The sequence below is a fragment of the Nematolebias whitei genome, chromosome 2 (assembly GCF_014905685.2).
Source record: "Nematolebias whitei isolate Nwh7 chromosome 2, NemWhi1, whole genome shotgun sequence".
NCBI classification, from domain to species: Eukaryota; Metazoa; Chordata; class Actinopteri; order Cyprinodontiformes; family Rivulidae; genus Nematolebias; species Nematolebias whitei.
In genome coordinates this window covers 29,113,224-29,134,283 of record NC_056499.1, presented here as the reverse complement: position 1 = coordinate 29,134,283, position 21,060 = coordinate 29,113,224, and the positions used below count along the sequence as shown (strand labels likewise).

General features: G+C 40.3%; 4 protein-coding genes across 5 annotated transcripts in view; 2 read left to right on the top strand and 2 right to left on the bottom strand.

Moving 5' to 3' along the window:
- The window catches only part of eprs1 (glutamyl-prolyl-tRNA synthetase 1), a 41,990-nt gene extending 25,044 nt beyond the window's left edge, over positions 1 to 16,946 (bottom strand). The window contains exons 1-12 of one of the 2 annotated variants that reach the window (XM_037691166.1): positions 16,879 to 16,946; positions 9,670 to 9,754; positions 5,706 to 5,805; positions 5,472 to 5,628; positions 5,215 to 5,357; positions 4,854 to 4,948; positions 4,641 to 4,767; positions 4,303 to 4,495; positions 4,040 to 4,211; positions 2,452 to 2,685; positions 2,275 to 2,359; positions 1,577 to 1,636 (exon numbers count right to left, since the gene is read on the bottom strand). In XM_037691166.1, the coding sequence (XP_037547094.1) occupies positions 1,577 to 1,636; positions 2,275 to 2,359; positions 2,452 to 2,685; positions 4,040 to 4,211; positions 4,303 to 4,495; positions 4,641 to 4,767; positions 4,854 to 4,948; positions 5,215 to 5,357; positions 5,472 to 5,628; positions 5,706 to 5,805; positions 9,670 to 9,754; positions 16,879 to 16,921 (1,494 nt within the window). In that variant the 5' untranslated portion in view covers positions 16,922 to 16,946. The remainder of the gene's footprint in view (positions 1 to 1,576; positions 1,637 to 2,274; positions 2,360 to 2,451; positions 2,686 to 4,039; positions 4,212 to 4,302; positions 4,496 to 4,640; positions 4,768 to 4,853; positions 4,949 to 5,214; positions 5,358 to 5,471; positions 5,629 to 5,705; positions 5,806 to 9,669; positions 9,755 to 16,878) is intronic. The other variant, XM_037691174.1, reaches the window with a different exon arrangement.
- LOC119423777 lies at positions 10,578 to 13,455 on the top strand (the record flags this gene model as incomplete). The annotated part of the gene is given in 5 exon segments (XM_037691196.1): positions 10,578 to 10,797; positions 11,664 to 11,858; positions 11,943 to 12,022; positions 12,323 to 12,377; positions 12,590 to 13,455. Coding segments are annotated over 5 exon segments (1,295 nt in total), but the record flags the coding sequence as incomplete, so codon positions are not given.
- On the bottom strand, positions 13,447 to 16,100 carry LOC119423768. Its single transcript, XM_037691184.1, has 3 exons — positions 15,380 to 16,100; positions 14,478 to 14,613; positions 13,447 to 14,390 (listed from the first exon to the last, which is right to left on the bottom strand). The coding sequence occupies exons 1-3, from the start codon at positions 15,997 to 15,999 to the stop codon at positions 13,635 to 13,637; spliced, it is 1,512 nt and encodes a 503-aa protein (XP_037547112.1). The 5' UTR covers positions 16,000 to 16,100; the 3' UTR covers positions 13,447 to 13,634.
- Positions 16,947 to 17,272: 326 nt separating the features above from the next.
- Positions 17,273 to 21,060, top strand: part of ap3s2 (adaptor related protein complex 3 subunit sigma 2) — an 11,037-nt gene continuing 7,249 nt past the window's right edge. Inside the window, exons 1-2 of the mRNA XM_037697612.1 lie at positions 17,273 to 17,528; positions 20,545 to 20,636. Coding sequence (XP_037553540.1) covers positions 17,460 to 17,528; positions 20,545 to 20,636 — 161 coding nt within the window. The 5' untranslated portion in view covers positions 17,273 to 17,459. The remainder of the gene's footprint in view (positions 17,529 to 20,544; positions 20,637 to 21,060) is intronic.

The window sequence follows — 21,060 nt, the reverse complement described above, 5'->3', positions numbered from 1 at the left end:
TGAATTGTTATTCCAGCAGAAATATGACAAAAATTTTAAAAACTTGATGTAAACAGTTTACTGAGAAACTGTTGGTGGGTAAAAAAAAAAAAGTCTATGAAATTACATTTGAGCAAACCTATGAGACTGGAATTGCTATAAGATGGCAGCACAGTAGTCCCTCGCTACTTCGCGGTTCGACTTCCGTTTACTCGCTATATTGTGGTTTGTCAACGCACATTAACATATTTTTAAAAATAAAATTGTACAGGACACACGATTGTCGACTTTAATATGACTCATGTGATTGGGAAAGTACTGGATACCAGTACAGTAAAAGGTTAACGAAAAAACAAAATACTTCAGACAGGTGCCGCCATTTTGTAGTTTTCTCTAAACAAGCTTACACTGTATTCCCACTCATAATGACTACATTTCCCAGAAGTCAGCAGTGCCCTTTCCAGAAGTACCATTTTTTTTTCTGCTGTAGAAGGAAAGTTTTGATCGGATGGGAAAAAGTTTGGCACTTATTACGGTGATTTAGGTGCACAGTGGATGGAGAGCCACATGGTACCCACCGAACTGGACCAAAACTGGAGTAGAACCGGAGTAGAACCAGACCTCCAGACCACAGGTGAATCTTGAGAGCTGGTAGCCAGCCCACAGACCTCTGAGCGGGGAAACTCTGGTAAGTAAAATTTAGTATCTACATACAAGTATGTTGTTAAAATTAGTAGATTTAAGAGTTTAGAACATTGAATGTGAGCTTCATTGATGCAGGGTACGTCTGCAGAAATGGAATCAAGTCGGACCGGAACCAAGAGCTGCTCCTGTTCTGCAGAGCCGTAAGTTTAGTAGCTACATATACAGTACTGTATGCATGATGTAAAAATGACGTAGGTTTAAGAGTTTAAAAATTGCAAGAGTGAGAAGGGTTTATAAACCCTAAATATAAATATTAAAACAAATATAACGCTGCTACTTTGTGGATTTTTATTTATTGCCGGGTGGGGGGGTGGGGGGGTGGGGGGTGTTTGCAACCTAATGCCCACAATAAACAAGGGACTACTGCAATCCATTTTGGTCCTGGTTCCTTCAGTTAAATTGTCAGCCCAGTCAGAGCAACACGAGATTGAGATTGTTCAAAGAGCTATCTACAACAGGTAAGATACTAACTGTACATAACTTTTTCACAGAACCTCACTTTAAAATCTGAATTAATAAAATGAACATTTTAAGGCTAGATCAAACCGGAGAACTGACAGACTGCAACTATATACTGTTTAGTAACATATGCTATCAGGTCTCTCCTGTAAATGAATCCCTGAGGCTCAATGGGATTAACCTGTATAAATAAAGGTTGAATGAATGAATGCTAGTGGTGTAAACAAACATATTGTTCAAACAGTAATAAAGTGTTTCAAAAGACAAAATCTATTTAGACTAATCACTTTTAAAAATTAGTACTATTTTGGTGTAACCAAAAAAAACACAGTTTATGTACTGATTTGTACCGCTGCAGCAAAGCTAACGTGCCATTATCAAAAACTGAACAAAGTTTATGACAAAAATTAACATTATGAAACTGAGACCTTACCTTCTTATTGAAAGCCCAGATCTTGTCCCACTCCATGTTGACCACAGATCTCGATCCACCCTGAGACAAAAAATTATAAAAAAATGTGTTCAAGTCAACGGTACAAACAGTGAGACATTCTGTTAAAAACAGACTACAGCATTTTTTTTTTTATAAATGTTAAACATTTCTCTGCAGATAATTAAAGCAAGCTCATTGTTAAATAAAAACACAAACAGTTCTTTCAGACTCATCGTCATTCTGCCTCAAGTGGAGGAGTTCAAGTGTCTCAGGGTTCTGTTCACGAGCAAGGGTAAAAGTTCAGTTAGAAACTCGGAGTAGAACCGCTGTTCCTCCACATCGAGAGGAGCCAGTTGAGGTGGTTCAGGCATTTGGTAAGGATGCCCCCTGGGCACCTCGCTAGAGAGGTGCTTCGGGCATGTCCAACTGGGAGGAGACCCCGAGGAAGACCCAGGACACGCTAGCGAGATTACGTGTCTCGGTTGGCCTGAGAACGCCTTGGAGTCCTCCCAGAAGAACTGGAAGAGGTGGCTCTGGAAAGAGCTGTGTGGGCCTCCCTGCTCATGCTGCTGCCCCCGCGACCCGACTTTGGAACAAGTGGACATAATGGATGTAGTACTTTCAGACAAGACAACTTTCCTATGATCTGGATAAATCTGATGTGGTAAACATACTCCTATTATGGTCGTGTAACGCACCTGAGCCGCTATAAATTGCTTCAGACCCTCCACAGTCATTCCTCTCCTCAGGACACCTCTGACAGTAGGGAAGCGAGGGTCATCCCTAGAAAATAGGATGGTCAAAGAGAAATATGGATAGTAAAGAACAACAAAACACATCTACATATTACACCAGATTAGCCCACATAAACCTACCAGCCATCAACGTATCCCTGATCAACGAACCAGGTGAGCTTCCTTTTTGACAACACTGTGTTGTTGAGGTTGAGTCTGGCATACTCCCAGATGTGGGGCTTTCTGAGACCCAGAGCATTGATTATCCAGTAGAACTGATCGTCACGATCATGGTACTCGGTGGTCCTAAGAGCATGGGTAACGCCCTCCAAGCTGTCCACAATGGGGCAGGCAAAATCGTATGTAGGGTAGACACTAGAATGAAGATTACAAATGAGCAATATTTAAATTATTTTAGTGACAACTAAAAACTGCAACAATGCATTTATTTCTAACCCTAAAGAGCACCACTCCATTTGCTTTGGATGGATATAAATAACTTGGACAAGCTCATCCAGAACACAACACTGCCACCACCATGCTTCTCTGTGGGATTTATATTATTAAACCTCTTAACAGCGTTTGAAGTTCTACCTAAAAAACTTGAAAGTCTAGCGGACTACCTATTAAAACCTAAAGCTCCTTTAAAATAGTTTTAAAAAAAGCTTGATTGATATAGTAAGATTCTTAGGGGCTCTAAACACCAGCTTAAACTTAAGATTAATGTACATTGTTGCCCCTTCTTGTGCGGGTTTTATTCCAGGTACTTCAGTTTTCTAGTAACCTTCCTGGTAACGTTAAATTGTCCCTAGGTGTGACCGTGTGAGTGATTATTTGTCTCAATGTGTCCCTGTGATGGACTTTCGACAGGGTTTACCCCGTCTCTCGCTCAATGACTACTAAAGATCGGTACCAGCTCCCTGTGACTCAGAAAAATAAAAGCGGGTAACCAAAATAAATGGATGGATGAATCATGTAATTTTTTAATAATGTGCAGTAGGGGTGCAACGATAAATCGGCTGTGGCCTCGATTTCCTTAATTTTGGGGAATCGGCCAATACTTGCACGAGAAACCTATTTTACCAATTTTTTTTTGTTTTAACAACAACTGTCTAAACTTCATTTGTATTTCAGAGCACTACCTCGTGGCCAGATAAAACAAGGTTGTATTGTTTCTGGGATATTGTTCAAGGGTATGTTTTTCAATAAAATAATATTGGAAAAATGAAGGTACATTGTGACCTCATAACACCTGATGGTGTTGCATAGAAAACAAAATCGGTATCGGCCAAAATCGGAATCAACGGGTCAGACTTTTTAGAAATTGGTGATCGGCCATAAAACTGCAATCGGTGCACCCCTATTGTGCAGCCCTAATAAACTTTTTTTTTTATCGATGTATTTCCTCCTTTTGTTTAACATTCAGTTTAGCAACAAGGTTTTCAACGTCAAGACAAGTAAAAGTCTCATTAATAAGGATGGTGATGGATGTTCTTACAACAAGATCACAGAAGGTTCCTTCAGGGAACAATCCAGATTGATATCTTGATTAGTTCTCAAAATAGTTACTTGGATACAAAACCTCCCAACTCAGCCCACATCTAAACAACGTACACTTCTCTGAAATGTATTTTGGCTCAATCAGAGCAAATTTTAATTTAAAATCAGTTATGGGATTGCCTTAGAGAAGTCTGAGGTCTAAAAATCTTTTCAAAGGATTTCACTGTACTTGTAAGAGTCTCCAGTGCGAGGGTGGGGGGTTGTCTTGCAGCGGTACAGGGTGGGGTCTCTCATGCAGCCGTTGTTAGAATTCATGTCGATCTTTGCTCTCATACAGCAGGTCTGACCTTTCTTTGACCCGGCTTTCATCTCGGACCACATCTTCATGTTCTGCTCCACAGCTACAAAAGAATAAACGAGAACGTTTGTGTTCGTGTTTTCGTAGAGCTTCATTTTTCACAGATTTATAATTGTGGCTTTCCACAAGCATACTGTTGTTTCGGCATTTAGACTCTATGCGCTGCTCCCTCTCCTGCTTCATCTGCTCAGGAGGGGTGTCGTCGATGTAGGCTTTGCCCTCAGTCAGCAGCTGCTCGGCCAGTCGCATGATGGTGAGGAAATGGTCGCTGGTGTACGTAAACTGGTCAGGTTGGATCTGGAGCATAGCAACATCTTCCAGGATCACCTGAGGTGAAATAAGTATATGTTAGCAGCTTTTCTACTATTTTCTCTCTTTCCATCTGATCAACGCAACTCTATTATCGTGAATAACTGGAGGTTAAGATAATATAAAGAGTTTACAATGTTTTAAATGTTCTGTGATACCAGACCTTTTCAAAGTCTTCCTTCTCCTTCTCAGGGTTGGTGTCATCAAAGCGCATGATGAGCTTGCCTTTAAATGTGACCTGGTAGTACTGGTTGAGCAAGGCAGCTTTTGCATGGCCTATGTGAAGATATCTGCTCACAGAGAATCATTGACACAGTCTCAATTAAAAAAATGTGATCAACTCCCTTACCAACATTTTGAAAAACCTCAGCCTTACCCACTGGCCTCAGGGGGGAATCGAACCACCACCTTGCCCATCTCAGCTCCTGGCAATTCCACAAACTTTCCAACATCCTGCTTTTTCTCATTTGACTGAAACACAGAAAGTAATGGTAACATTTCTTAATTTCCTCTGACAGGAGGTTTAACTTTTATTATCACAGCACGACCAGTATACTGGTCACAAACAATAATCATGACAAAAAAATCATTTTTGTTTTGTTTTTGATTTCTCACCAGGAACACAGGAGGGTGTAGACAATATGTAAACATCTAGAAACCTTCGTACACATCTTGTTTTCTTAAATGAATCAATGTAAGTGTTTGCTGAGTGCACGTAAAACTGAAATAATACTTACCGGTACACTGGATTTATTCACTGGAGCTTTCTTACTGGTGTATTTATTGCCCACAGCAGAGAAAGGAACCTGTGAGTTCAAGAAAAAGAACCAGCGGCTGACGTGAGGAAAAGTTTTGTCCTGGGCTGGCCAATCAACATGACCTGCAGAGAAAAGAAATACACCGTATTTACTGCCAAGACTCACATGTAAAACTAAAACCTCTTAAACTAAAAGAATACTTAAATAAGAAAGGTGAATAACTGAATGAGACTTACTCTTGAGAGCAGCCCAGACAGACAAATCAGCCAGGGTGATAGCATGTCCGACTAGGAATGTGCGCAGGGACAGGGCCCGGTCCAACTCATTCAGCGCTCCTGACAGATCAGGCTGATCACAAAGGTGCCGAGCGCTGAACTCCAGCCAGTGGTCCACCTGAACATGTTTGAAAAGATTAAATTAAATCTGGGATTCAAACTGACTAGATCTCAAGGAAGCAGAAAAATGCACACCTCAGTCTGCTCCATCATGTTGGTTCCGTACAGGCCAAGGGCAGGAGCAACCCGGGCCAGGTAACGGCTGATGGAGTTTGCATCATTGAACTGGATTGAACTGATGAAAGGAAACAAATAACGTGACTTTCTGCATATAAATGTGATACAGAAGGTCTTAGGTAAAAACCCTAAAAAAAAAACAGAGGAAAATATACCACTTACTATCCTGATGAATGCTCAATAATCCAGGTAGATAAATCTAAAAATGGTTAAGTCAGGTTCTCTGAACAGATTTTTCTTTGTTGAAGCGTTTTGTCTTTAATCCAAAAAAGACTTCTTCAGTCTGAGGAGCTGCAACAAACTCAGTCTTATAAATAGCACCTTCTCATAGTGGATCAACCAGTTCGTTGCTGACATCCAAAACTAGCTGTTCACATGATAAAGGAGGACCATCAGCCTAATGGTTGTTAGTGCCCTGATGGCCACTTGTTATTCACAGAAGGTCGAGTGATACTAGCAATAACAGCATTGTAAGGGGGACAGTTGAACAAGGAGGCCTCTGCCCCCATTTAATGATGCCCAACGGGTTCTTTTCACAAAGATGGCTTCCTTTACTCCTCTCTCAAACCATCGTTCCTCTCTGTCCAGGATGTGAACATCTTCATCCCTGAAAGAGTGACCGCTGGCCTGGAGATGAGTGTAGACCGCAGAGTCCTGGCCTGATGATGTTGATCTTCTGTGCTGGGCCATCCTTTTGGCCAGTGGCTGTTTTGTTTCCCCGATGTAAGACTGATCACAGCCCTCCTGACACTGAACAGCATACACAACATTGCTCTGTTTGTGCCGGGGGACTGGATCTTTGGGATGAACCAGTCTTTGCTGTAATGTATTTTGGAGTTTGTAAGCCATTGAGACGTTACGTTTAGAAAATAAACGTCTCAGTTTCTCTGATACTCCCTCAACATATGGAATGACCACTGGTCTGGGTCTGGGTTCCTCCTTTTCACCTGATGGCTGACTGGAGTCCTGTTTGGGTTTCTTCTCTGCTTTCAGGAAGGCCCAGTTAGGATATCCACATTGCTCTAGAGCCTGTTTTGTGTAGGATTTCTCCTTCTGCCTGGCTCTTGAGTTAGTGGGGACGCTGTCTGCTCTGTGGTACAGAGTCCTGATTAGGGCTGAACAATTTAGGAAAATATTAAAATTGCGATTTTTTATTTATTTTTTACCTCAATATTGTGATTTAATATACAATTATTTTTCAATGTCTTCTTCTCATGTATTTTTCACCCAACACAAGCAATAAATGGATGTAACTGGGACCCTGTGTACATAATTTCGTCCCACCACATGTACCACATGTTCTGCGAACGACAATAAAGGATCTCTGACTCTTGATAAATCAATCTGTTTCAGTTGCAAAAAACTCCACAGTTTTCAGCTCCGCTGCAACTGTTTCTGCATTTTTTGTACAACTCTGGGGTAACGACTTGGATAAAAAGTGTGCACGAGGGAATTCTGTACCACTTATCTACTGTGATCACCAAAGTCATAAACCCAGGCTTGGTCACTATATTAATGGGCATCATGTCTTTCGCTTTAAACTCCATTATTGCTCGAGTTATTTCCACGTGCCGTTTTGAATTGTGTTCATATGGAGTAATATCTTTGAACAGTTCGGTCAGTGATCCCTGTCAGCTGATCCTTGCTTGCTCGAAGTTGAAACAATAGTCGTTGGCATTCTAGCTATGCAACTATCGTAAATGATTTTGTGTGTGTGTGTGTGGGTGGGTGGGTTTAAGTGTTGATAAAGATTTGTGGTGTTACCTCGAAAGGTAGCAACACATGTCGTTGCGCAGCATCTTCTTTTTTATAGTGAAAATAATTCTAAACAATGGACGTGCTGCTCCTCTTTGGTACCAAACTTTCAGATGTATCAGCTTCTGTCGAGCCTGACGCCATTGTGCAACTGGTTAAAGCGCAGTGTTGACTTCTCCCCCTCCTTGCTTTGCTCACTCACAAGTCACATAACCAGATCATGTGACCAGTCAAATTGCAGCCTTTGCGATTAGAAAATCTAATTTTTATCACATTACGATATTATTGCAAATGCAATAAATATTTTAACCCTAGTCCTGATGGCTCCTAACTTGTGCTCCAGAGGGTGATGGGAGTCAAACTGCAAATACTGGTCTGTGTGGGTGGATTTGTGGTACACCTCAGTTTGCAAATGTCCTCTATCAGAGACTGAGACCTCACAGTCCAAGAAATCCAGCCTGACATTTTTTACATGTTCTCGTGTGAACTTGATGAATTTATCCACAGAGTTGATGTGGTCAGTAAAATGTTGTTCCTGAGATTTAATTTTAACCCAGGTGTCGTCAACATACCTGAACCAATGACTTGGTGGTGTCCCTGAAAAGGACGTCAAGGCTCTCTTTTCTACCTCCTCCATGTACAGGTTGGCAACAATAGGAGAAACTGGAGACCCCATAGCACACCCATGTTTCTGCCTATAATATTGCTCCCCATATGTGAAGTAGGTTGACTGCAGGCACAGTTTCAAGAGTTGACACAGTTGTTCTGTGGAAAGCGTGGTCCTGCTGCTCAGAGTGGTGTCTGATTTTAATCTTAAACTGACCACCTCTACTGCATCATCAACAGGAATGCACGTAAAGAGTGATGTGACATCAAAAGAGACTATTGTTTCATCAGTCTCCATGATGACATCCCTCACCTTATCCACAAAGTCCATGGTGTTCTGTATGTGGTGTTATGAGCTGCCAACTAAAGGGATGAGTACAGACGCCAGATATTTGGAAACATTGTAAGTGACAGAGTTAATCATGCTAACAATTGGTCTTAAAGGTACACCTTGTTTGTGGATTTTAGGTAAACCATACAGACTAGGTGTGGCCTCCCCTGGGTACAGTCTGTGGTACAGAAAACAGTCGATAGCCTTGTCCTGCTCCAAATTTCAGGCACTCTATCAGCATCTTCTTGTAACCCAGGTCCAGAGGACCTGACTTAACACTGTTGGATTTTTCTACCTGGATTATTGAGCATGAATAAGGATGTTTCTTCTTCTTACCACTTCCTGGATCTCTTTTCAGCGGGTCATAAGTGGTTAAGTCACTAAGGAGTGTCATAACTTTCTGATGATAGTCTTTCTGGTTCAGAATCACTGTGCACCTTCCTTTGTCTGCTGGGAGGATGATGATGTTCTTCTCCTTGCTGAAAGTAGTGAGTGCATCCCTCTCCTCTCTACTGATGTTGGAAGGTGGTGGTTTGGCATTGCTGTGACAGGCGGAAATTTTGTTCCTAAATTGTTCTGCTTCAAACTTGTTCAACAGGGGTGGAGGCCTCCATGTTCAACTGTCACACTCTTACAATGAGATTATTGCAAGTATCACTCAGCCCGCTACCGAACTGCGTGCAGCACCCCTGCACTACCTAAAAAGCTAAAGACAGCCTTTTCCCTCACACTGACACCCCCCCCCCCAAACACACACGAAAAATGTCAGTACAAAGAGCCCGCGGCTCAGATGCCCCCCCCCCCCCCCACACACACACACACACACACACAAACACTCTAAAACTGTCAGAGCAAACAGCATGCGGCTGTGTTTCTGTCCCCCCTGTCAGTATAGACAGCGTGGTGCGCTGCTCATGCAGTGTCTCTGTCCATCTCCCCCCCCACTTCTAAAAAGAAAATCACAGACGAGATGAGTGCCCCTCTATGGCAAGTTATCTAGGGGAAACACTGGACAATTTTGCTAGGCTGATGGTCCTCCTTTGGTATGTGAACAGCTGGTTTTGGCTGTCACCAGAAAACTGGTTGATCCACTATGAGAAGGTGATATTTATAAGACGGAGTTTATTGCAGCTCCTCAGACTGAAGAAGATTTTTGGATAAAAGACGAAACGTTTCAACAAAGAAGAATGCGTCCAGGTGACCTGACAACCTTTTTTAGATACTACTTACTCCGAGATGTGAAGCTTGGTGTCTTTGCCTTCTTCCACAGATACCTGCACACTGCTCTTCACATGCTCTGCAGCAAGAAGTGCACCTGCAGGTTCAAGGAAAGTGTTTCTATAAATTACAATTTCGCAGAACATAACTCTGATTAAACACGACTGAAAAACAGCTTGCGTGATGAGTACCATAGTAACTTCAAAAACTAAGAACAAAATACGGTAATATAAGTCCAAAAACATTAATCTTGGGCTGCCTTCAGGCGAAGGCCCCCTCCCCCCAAAAATATCTGTGATCTCAATAGGATTTGCAGGGTTAAAAAATGTTAATATTAATAATTTTTGGCCAGTTTCAGTGGCTTTCAACATGTTAAAACATACGCTTTGTCCTTTAAGGCTTGTTGCTAGTGGGCTAAACTGGGCAGGATGTAGTCTGCCTCACTCAGTTTGTTCAGTACCACAATCACATAGATATCTTCTTACACTACTCTGAAAACAGTCTAAATTTAGTCTTCATGTTATACTGTATGTAGTTACGCAAAACAAGTTTGTCTTCAACTAGTAACCTAGCTGACATAAAATCAGGGCCCAAATTGCAAAAATGCAACATCTGGGTTCCTTCTGCTCAGAAAACTGCACTTCATTTAACAAGATTATGAGACAGCCATCATCCATTTGTCTTTAAATCAGGTACCTCATAGTTTCCATATTGTGCCTCTCATGCAATCAATCAGTATACTTTATCTTACAGAATCAGACAGCTGGGGATGAACTTTTCATTGGTTCATCTTTACAGAGCAGATGTTTAGTTTTGAAGTTGCCTAAAAGCCTATTACACTTTCCAGTAAGCAGCAGTGTGGAAAAGAAACCAGAGTAAAAATGTGCATATTCTCTATGCAATAGGCTCTGTGCACATGCGTCCTGAATCACTTCCCCTTTGACCGGATGTCGGCATTCCAGTTTCCGGTCTAATCCCCGGTCTCGGTGAAAATGGCGTTTTCTAGATGTTTACAAGAGCTGCCCAAGATAAATATCAGCGATGTTCATCGTATTGTTGATGGCTGGTCCCCTGCTCCGACAAGCAAACGTAACAAGGGATTTAAATTGTATATCTCAAGTTACCTGCACAACTACGAGGGTAAGTAACGTTAGTTTGATCGTTGTGATGTTGCTAACTGTTTGCAGCTAACGTTAGGCTATTAGCAACACGACCATTTTTGTGTATACTCACGTTATAGAAACAGGTTTTCCACACTTAAACAAAAGGCTCATATTTTGTGATCATTCTACTAACATTCTGCTCTTCTCAGTTTCTAGCAAAAATCAGGACACAGGTGAAGTCGTTGTCAGGGCTCTGTGTCACAGGTCCATGAAGAAAAATGAAAAACCTCACAGTTTAAGTGTAGGGTGAAGATAGGATTGTTCAGATGACAGTTTTAAGATTGTTGGTTCAGTAACCCGACGTTCCTAATGTTAATGGGGATTTAGCTAAGGTGGTAATTAATTCTTAAATAAAAATAAAATGGAATTGGCTATTTGATGAATATTAACACGTGAGTTTGGCCTTGCTTGTCCCCATTTGGTTATTTGCTGCATGCATTGTTCTTCTTTTATGGTTGTTATGTGTTACTTTTAACCCAGTGTTAATTTGGTAATTCATGCATATTAGTTTTACTTAAATCTAAAGAATACACTCACAGTCTCTGTAACATTATCCAGGTATTTTTACCTAGCGGGTCTCCTCTGGGTTAAAAGTGTTTTGAAATCAAGTTATCTTTATCTCATCCATTCATTTAAGATGTAATCTTGTGATAATTGTATTACACTACTCTTGACCTTCATAGAACATACTCCAAACTAAATATATAATCACATAACATGATACTATGGTTCTATGACATTAGTTATAAAAAAATATTTGGGAAGCAAGATTGCATCATGAAAGAATGGCTGATGAGTGACCAAGCTAAGATAATAAGTTCTTACTATGACATTCTTATGCAGGTGGTCCTGAAAGACTCGTGTCCTGTGGAGCTGATTCACCACAGCTGTACGTGTGTTGCTGGTGCAGCATTATGCAACCACTGTGTGGCTTTGCTGTTCCAGTCAGCACATTATTCTGAGCTGAAACTGTCAGTGGTCCCCCCTGTACTAAGCTGTACAGAAGGAGAACAGCAGTGGCACAAGCCCAGAACTTTAGTAAGTTTTCTCTTCAATAATAGACTCAATTTATTACATTTTCTTGCCGTATAACTTGTAACTGTGTCATGGATAACTGAATAGGGTATAAAACCTGGCCCCGTGGACAAGATGACTGTGCTGTCTGCTAAACCGAAGAGTGGAGCAACAACAGAGGGTGTAAGGTAAAAAAAAATCAATAAAAATTCTGATGTATTACAACAGTGTTTCTCAACCCTGGTCCTCAAGGCACACTGCTCTGCATGCTTTATAGATTTCCCTGCATTAACACAGCTGATACAGTTGTTAATCAGTTACCAACTGAAATGAGCTGTGTTTAAGCAGGGACAAATCTCAAACATGCAGGACAGTGTGCCTTGAGGACCAGGCTTGAAAAACACTATTATTTTATGTTTCATATCTGAACGAAATGCATGTGGGTATTCTATTTTTGACTCATGTTCTTTTCTTATTTTTATACACAGGAGCACACTCTACAAAGGCCTTAGTGGGGATTTGCCGGACCTTTCTGTCCTTAGAGTAAGTAGTTGTATTTAAATTACTGATAAATAAAAATGAAATTAACAGTAGGCTACAATGTACTAACAAAGAGTTGTAGACTTACCGGTGTATTGAATAATTTTATTTTCAAGTGCTGTCTCTTTGTAAAGTGTAGAATTTTTGAGGGCTTAAAATTAGTTGATATACATGTATTTTACATTTTATTGAAATAATTGTTTTCACTTTCCCAGGTTTCCGAGGTGTATGAAGATTTTGCAGCAGCTGATGCACCAATGATCTGCAGCATGGGAATCAGCCATGAATTTCCCCTTGTTGACTCTGCCCTTGGCAAAGTTCAGGCTGGAAGTCCTCTGTCCTACCAACAGCCAGCAACAGCAAAGAGAGACATGTCCTTCCATGCTGCACCACCCCGCCCATCTCTGCCTCTTAAGAACTACCACCTACAGCCATCAAAAAGCATGTTTGTTTGTTCTGAACCACAACAGCTACACCTTAAAAGTATGGAGGTCACCTGGGACATGGTGAATAAATTTGAATGTGCTACCAGAGCACAGAGTACATGTCCTGAATGGCATCAGCTAAGGAGGCATAGGTTGACTGCCTCCCGCTTCAGGGAGATCTGCCAGGTTCAAGATAAATCTGAGGAAGATCTGGCAAATCGTCTGCTGCAAGGGACCTATCAGACTGCAGCTATGAAGAGAGGGCTTGAATTAGAGGCAGATGCTATCTGGGAATATTGTCAAATTAAAAGAGTCAACCACTATCCCTGTGGATTTGTGATTCACCCTGATGCTCCTTGGCTAGGGGCATCTCCAGACGGATTGATCTTTGATCCTTCTGAGCCATGTCAGTTCGGGCTGATTGAGATTAAGTGTCCAAATGTGAAAAGTTATGTTGACTGTCCATATCTCCAAATGAAGTCAGGCAAATTGGAACTAAAAAAAACTCATGTTTACTATTGGCAGGTTCAGGGGCAGATGCTAATAACTGGGATGAACTGGTGTGATTTTGTTGTCTCAGCTGAGGAAGATATTCTTATTCAAAGAATTTATGCAGACACTAATGTGATGGATTCAATCAAACACAAAGTAGACAGATATTTTTTCTATGTTTACCTGCAGAAATGTCTAAATTAGGAGTTTGATCAAATCAAATGTACAAATTTGTTTCAAAATATTTCCATCATGAATATCTATTTACAAATGTAAGACAATGTCAATGTAAGTAAATGACAGCATTTTCTGTTTCTTCAAGACTGTGCCATCAGCTTTTCTGTCAAACTTCATATCTCCATTTCCTGACCAAAGGTCCATTTTGGTAATTTGACAGGAGACAGGCAACTGTAAAAATTTGGTTTATGCTTCCTGCAATGGAGAGAGGGATAGTGGAATCAAAGAGTTTATTTTCTTTAACTCTTCTTATTAACCTCTCAACATGCACCCTCAAACGGGCAATGGACTGGGTCTTCAAAACGTCGACCTCTGACATTTGGGCCCTCTTGGAGAGGAAGGCAGGACGATGAACAGTCCCAGGTACGAGATCATCCACCAAGAATCCCTTGTCCACCATGATGGCCATGTCCAGTGTCAAGAGTGATGTAATCCCTGATTGACGGAACACTTCCTTGTCACTCATGGAACCCTCAAACAGTGCTGACACAAATGTCAGGGCTCCGTGAGGAGACATGCCCACCATGGCCTTAAAGGTACAGTGGGATTTGTAGGTGGAGAAGACTTCACTCTGGAGGAGCAGGGATGAAGGTGTTTGACACCGTAGTTCTGTACAGTCCAGGATAACTTGTGTGTCACTGTAGCGGCCATCAAAATCCTGTGGAAGACTGGAACTCACAGCTGCAGGAGACATCCACACACAAATTGAGCCCAATAAGCAGTACAGGAAGTTGGCCCATGTCACAATAATGCGGCTGACTGTTGCTCTGTGGATGTTAAATCGATGGCCCAGTTCCCTCTGGGTACATCCAGTAGACAGGTAGGAGAGGAAAAGAAAAAGCTCATCTATTGGCAGCAGTTTCTGGACAGAAAATTATTTAAATGTTAGTTCAAAACCAGCATTCTCATTGTGTGTGTGTGTGTGTGTGTGTGTGTGTGTGTAACTTACAGTTGGTCTGGTAAAAGGGGTTTCAGTTGTTGTACTCATGACGTCGGTTTTCTTTGCTCTGGTGACCCTGACCATTTTGGCTGTTGCTGCCTCGATCAAGTTCCAAAACGCCTTCAGATGCTCATATGAGGGGAACCTAAAACACATAAAAAAAAAAATATATATATATATATATATATATATATATAAACTGTCACTCTCCACATTTATAACTGTGAAAACAGTTTTCAAATTTTGACACGGTACAACTAAGAACATAAATATCTTTCTTTGAAATTTTATGTTGTAAAGTGGAAAGAAAATTATACATGATTTGAAGGTTTGTAATTTTTTTATAAATTGAAAACTATTTTGAGCACAAATGTTCAGCCCCCTTAAATCAGAGAGTAACTTCTAGTCTTCATAAGTTTCCTGATGATTGCTAATGGCATAATAGTCAGCCTGTGTGTCATCTAATCACAGAAACCAACTATTTTCACCGACCTGAGGCTGTCACTAGCTGCTGTATTTGTATTTGACATTAGTTTACACACGGGTGGACTCCATAGCCATTTGTAATCATTAAAGCTATTTCTGAAGGAATATTGGTTACAGAAAAGGGAGCCGATTACTCTTACACACCACACTTTTCAGTATCATTTGTAAATACAGTACTACTAGTACTAGTACTACTACTACTACTAATAATAATAATAATAATAATAATAATAATAATAATAATAATAATGTGTTACATTATGTATAATTTCATTTCCACTAGTAAGTGTGTACTTGTGTTGGTCTCTCAAAGAACATTACAATGAAATTGTTTTTGGTTGTAATGTGACAAAATATACAATGACTCAAAGCGTATTAATTTTTTTCAGAGGCATAACGTAATATTTAGATTTTACAACTCTGACCTGGTGTAAAATCTGATGTCTTCTGGTGACGTAGAAAAACGTTCCAGTCCAAACGGCTTTTGAAGACTACAGGATCGGAGCTGCTCTTTCAGTTGCTCAATTTCTCTCAGCATGCTGTGATATTGCTCCCGGTCAACACACACGGTTCTGCTGGCGCCGTAGTCATGGTCCACGACCATAGGTACCATGACGGGTGGTTCATTGTCCTCAATTGGATCCGCCGAATCAGGTTCTGGATTAGATGGTCGACAACGGCGCTCCCAAACACCTGCTCGTGTCTTCCTGCTGTATTTGTTCCACTCAAATAATGATGGAACCGACCCAGCTGCTAAAATTCGTCTTCCCTTTTCTGTAGTAATTACTTCATTCTCCAGGAAATGTCGGCTACATACCTTGGTGTGAGGAGTTACCGTAAATCCCTCTCTTCTGATTTTTTGCAGCCAGCACAAACGAAGGCTTGTCTCCTTAGGGAAACGGTGAAAGCTCAAACGGCTATTATAGCGACCTGAAGACGAGCAAAGCGGCACACAACAGTGCTCCTTAGACCCAAACACCGTCGGCTGAAATCTAAAGCTGCCACGCACGTTATATTTTTGTTTATTTGACGCAGCAACACTCATTTTAGTTGTTTATCTCTGGGATGACAGGATACAGGAATTAAACCGGAAACTGGAATGCCGACATCCGGTCAAAGCGGAAGTGATTCAGGACGCATGTGCACAGAGCCTATTAGCAATCCACGTTTCAAAAGGCTTGCATCAGCCTGCAGTGCTCGCTGCGACCACAAGAGGACGCTGTGAGAGCTACTTTTAAGGCTAATAACTAGCTTAATCACGAACAAAACTTTGGATCAGCATTCACTGGGAAAAGAGTGATACAAAATATTGAATATAACCAATTAACGTAGCAATGCGACAGCATGTACGACCTTTAAGAACATAAAAAATTACATATATATATCAACCAGGAGCTGCCAAACTTTATCCCTGTGATCATTGTGCCAATGTTCAGTTCAAGAAGACTACTCGTGTTAATCCCACGGCGAAATACGCAACGTGATTGCAATTTTTCATGAGGGAATATTAAGAAACTGTACACGTGTTGTGTGTTGAGTGCCACGACTAGAAGCAGCCGAGAATTAATAATTTTAAGTTATTTAATGCCGCAAATATTCGGAATTACATGAACGAAATGATACAACCGGTTTGAATTGTACAAAATAAAATAACTAGTAAAACCTTTTTATTTATTTATTTTTACTTTTCAGTGGTTTTGTGTCAGTCCAAATAAAAATAAAATAATGCTGGATGCGGTATGTATCAATTTAAGGAGTAAGTAAGTGGATTTTGCACCAATCAACCAAGAACCAGAGCTATTTTTCCTGCTTGTTTGGAAGACACGTAGCCATTGCTAGCTGTCGTGCTGTCACTCTGGCGCGTGCAAGCATCACGCCGGTCTCCACGAAGAAGTCATTTATTCGGACAAAAAATAAAACTCACCCAGAGGAGGGCTGTTTGTGTTAATGGTAAGATTCAACTCCATGCCGCAGGATCCTCTTTTACACGGGTTGTAGAATCGTTTCACTAACAAATAGTGAAGAAGGAAAAAAACATCAAAGGACTCTCACTACCACCGCACCAGCCGCTATATCTTCTTCTACGTTTTCTTCTCGGCAGGCTACAGGCAGTGTTTGCTTATTCCTGCCCTCCGCAGATCAGAATGAGAACTGCAGACAGGCTGGAGTTTTATCTATTTTTATGCTTTTGTATGGATTTTTTTTCGTACTTATTTCATAATGATTAATTTATTTGTTTAATTTTGAGCATTTTGGTGTTCATACACTGGGTTTGTTCAGTACCACAATCACACCAACATCTCCTTAAACTAGGCGGAACTAAATATTCTATCGGAACTAAATGACGCCAGTTTTGTTTGAGGTCGACTTGTTATGGACGAGACGTAACCGGATGGAAGTCAGCTGACTGCTAAGAATCCGCTTATTGAAGAAGCTTACGCCGTTCAGTAATCGAAGTATTCGATAATTATTCCACATTTTGGTTTGATACTTTCAGAAACAGACATGATTAAAGCCATATTGATTTTTAACAACCACGGGAAGCCGCGGATGATCAGATTCTATCAGTATTTTGTAAGTATTTTTGCACGTTTCCCTGCTGTCTGATGAAAAAAGCTTGTGTTCAGAAACATGTTTTCACAAATGTTTTCCTGAAACTAACTTACACCTTCCCAATAACCCTGGTTATATTAACGGAGACTAACACAAGTTGTTCATATAAATAACTTTAGAAAATAGATCCGTACATGATGAAAGGTAGGAGACATTATTCAATTCAGTTATAGCGCCCAGTCACAACAGAAGTAATCTCAGCCAGAGCACTGAACAGAAACATACGTATTAAAAAAATAGGTTTATGAAAACATTCATAAAAATAATAACACTATTTATTTGAGGAGCAGACTGCTTTGAGTTTAACTCCATCACAAAAATCTCATCTTGAACAAGCATGAAGGCGACAGTGAAAAGGAAAAACTCCCTCATGAAGAAGAAACCTTTAGCAGATCCAGACTCAGGACAAGTGGCCATCTGCTTCGACTGGCTGGGTTTGAGAGGAATAGATACACAATGACAGGTGAAGAATCACATATTAAGATGGAAATAATATCAAATGGAAATGTGAACAATTTGGCCTCTAGTAGTCTAAGCTTAAGGCAGCATAACAAGCCAACCCAAACTATAGGATTTATCAAAAAGTAAAGTCTTCAGCCCAGTATTAAAACTGGACCATGTGTCAGCCTCACAGATAGAAACTGGAAGTTGGTTCCACAAGAGAGGAGCCTGATAACTGAAAGATCTTCCTTCCATTCTGCTTTTGGAAACTCTAGGAACCACAAGTAAACGTGCAGTCTGAGAGCAAAGTGCTCTGTTAGGAAAATATGGAACAATAAGATCTGGAATATAAAATGGAGCTAGGTTGTTGAGAGCTTTGTAGATTAGAAGTAAGATTTTTTAATTCAGTTCTGGATTTGACAGGGAGCCAATGGAGAGAAGCTAAAACTGGAGAGATTTGATCTCTCCTACTAACTCCAGTTAAGACTCTGGCAGCAGCATGTTGGATTAACTGAAGATGTTTTAAAGAAGTATTTGGACCCCCAGATAACAAACCATTGTAATAGTCTAGATGTAACAAATGCATAAACCAGTAGTTTTTCTGCATAATTTTTAGATGTTTCTAATTTTAGCGATATTACGCAGGTGAAAGAAGGCAGTTCTAGTAACATTTTTAAAACTAAGTTTGATAAGCTTTAAAAATGATGCAAAATAAGTAAAGATAAGTATTAAATAATACATTATTAAGTGATTAAACAACGATGCACATATTCATAACATAATAACCTCTTTACAGGGGCTCTTTTTGTTCCTTTTGCAACAAAACAGATAGGTTTTTTTTTTTTTTTTTGCATATTTTTTCTCATTAGCAGTGATTCTTAAAGATTTATTAGGTGAACTTCATTGACTACTGTACTACTAAAATACATATTGTATTATAGAAAGATAAGGCTAAGTAGGGTTCTCTTTTGTCTCTAAATCAGTCCAGATTCGTTGAGGCACACCACTAGAGTACTGAACATTTGTTCTATTTGGGAGAAACTTATTAGGAGCTAATATTTTTAAATTATTCATCATAAGGTCTTAATGTAAACTTTAAAGTGTTTTTAGTCCAATCACCAATATTAGTTTATAGGTGATTGGTATAGAACATACATCTCTCAAGTATTTGGTTACAGGCCACTTGGTGTCAGAGTTGTCCAACTTAAGTAGTTTAGTTCACAGCTCTTTATAACAGAACTTCACTGGAATGATTTCAGGTACACTGCCTGGCCAAAAAAAAGTTGCCACCTGGATTTAACTAAGCAAATAGGTATGAGCCTCCTATTGGATAATGACTGCATGGGTGATTATCTTTCAGCTGGCAACAAGTTACTTAACCCCAACTGGTGCAATGAGTTGCTTCTCATTTCTTAAACAACCATGTTGAAAGACACATCGTGTGGTCGTGGAAAAGATGTCAGTCTGTTTGAGAAGGGTCAAATCATTTGGTATGCATCAGAGAAAACATCTAAGGAGATTGAAGAAACTACTAAAATTGAGTTAAGAAATGTCCAACGCATTATTAAAACTGGAAGGATAGTGGAGACCCATTGTCTTCCAGGAAGAAATGTGGCCGGAAAAAAAATCCTGAATGATCGTGATCGGAGATCACGTAAATGTTTGGTGAAATCAAATCGAAGAAAAACAACAGCAGCTCTCAGGGCTATGTTTAATAGTGAAAGTAAGAGCATTTCTACACACACAATGTGAAGCGAACTCAAGGGATTGGGACTGAACAGCTGTGTAGCCTTAAAAAAAACACTAATCAGTGAGGCTAACTGGGGAAAAAAGCTTCAATTTGCTAGGGAGCATAAAGATTGGACTCTAGAGCAATGGAAGAAGGTCATGTGGTCTGATGAGTCCAGATTTATCCTGTTCCAGAGTGATGGGTGCATCAGGGTAAGAAGAGAGGCAGGTGAAGTGATGCACCCATCATGACTAGTGTCTAGTCATCAATGCAAGATCTTGGTGAACAATTAATGCAACACTGGATGGAAATAGATCTTGTGACATTGTAGAAGCTTATCGAAACAATGCCACAGTGAATGCACGATGTAATCAAAGATAAAGGCGGTCCAACAAAATATTAGTGTGTGACCTTTTTTTTTTTGGTGTCAACTTTCTTTTTGGCCAGGCAGTGTAATAGAGAGTAAAGATACCATGATTCTAAAATCCTCTGTCAATATGGCAACTTTAACATTAAAATTTGTCCGTTTTTTTTTTTTTCCACTGGTGTTTATTGTATTAGTTCAGTATTATTTTGTGAATAAATCAGCACTAAAGCTGCCTTCACCTGGTAACACAGATCAGCCAGTCAGATGGTTTACACGCAGATTTGTTAAGCATTTGGTTTGAAGCAGGCACATATGACATGTTCTTCCATCTGATGACATGAACTGTGTAGAGACTGAAAAATAAATGTGATTAAGTTGTATTTAATGAGAAAGGCGAACACATCCTAAGCTGTACAGCACTCAGTCTTATGTTCTTGCAGGCAGAGGACATGCAACAGCAGATAATTCGGGAGACTTTCCATTTGGTGTCTAAAAGAGATGACAATGTTTGTAACTTCTTGGAGGGTGGAAGGCAAGTAGTGTTTTAATTTGTTTTGTTTTATGTGGAAAAAAAAAACCAAGCACATACTTATTGCTACTAAGTGGGCACTATTTGGGGTGGGTTGTATTTTGACTCAACACAACCCCTTGATTGTGGGTTTATGGGTGATTTATGGAAAACTTCAAATATGATTTTGTGTCAATTTGCGTGTATTATTTTATGACTGTCAGCACTGAAGCTCTCAAACATCGCCTGGTGAACCAGCAGGTCACCGCTTCTGTACGCTTCTAACTTTAGATGGCAGCAAAACACAGAAGTCTGGTCCATTTCTCAACTTTACACCTCAATGAAAGTTTATTTTATCAAACCATGACTTTTATATATGTCGCCCTCCGCCTCCCTCCCGTCACCCCCCCGCCCCATGACCGTTTGCCGCGTCGTCTTCTTTCTGCCT

Coding starts and splice junctions, on each gene's coding strand:
- LOC119423768 (XM_037691184.1), bottom strand. CDS start 15,999: ATGAGTGTTGCTGCGTCAAATAAACAAAAATATAACGTGCGTGGCAGC. Junction 14,614..15,379: donor GACATCAGATTTTACACCAG/GTCAGAGTTGTA, acceptor TATGTGTTTTAG/GTTCCCCTCATATGAGCATC. Junction 14,391..14,477: donor CCCCTTTTACCAGACCAACT/GTAAGTTACACA, acceptor TTTTCTGTCCAG/AAACTGCTGCCAATAGATGA.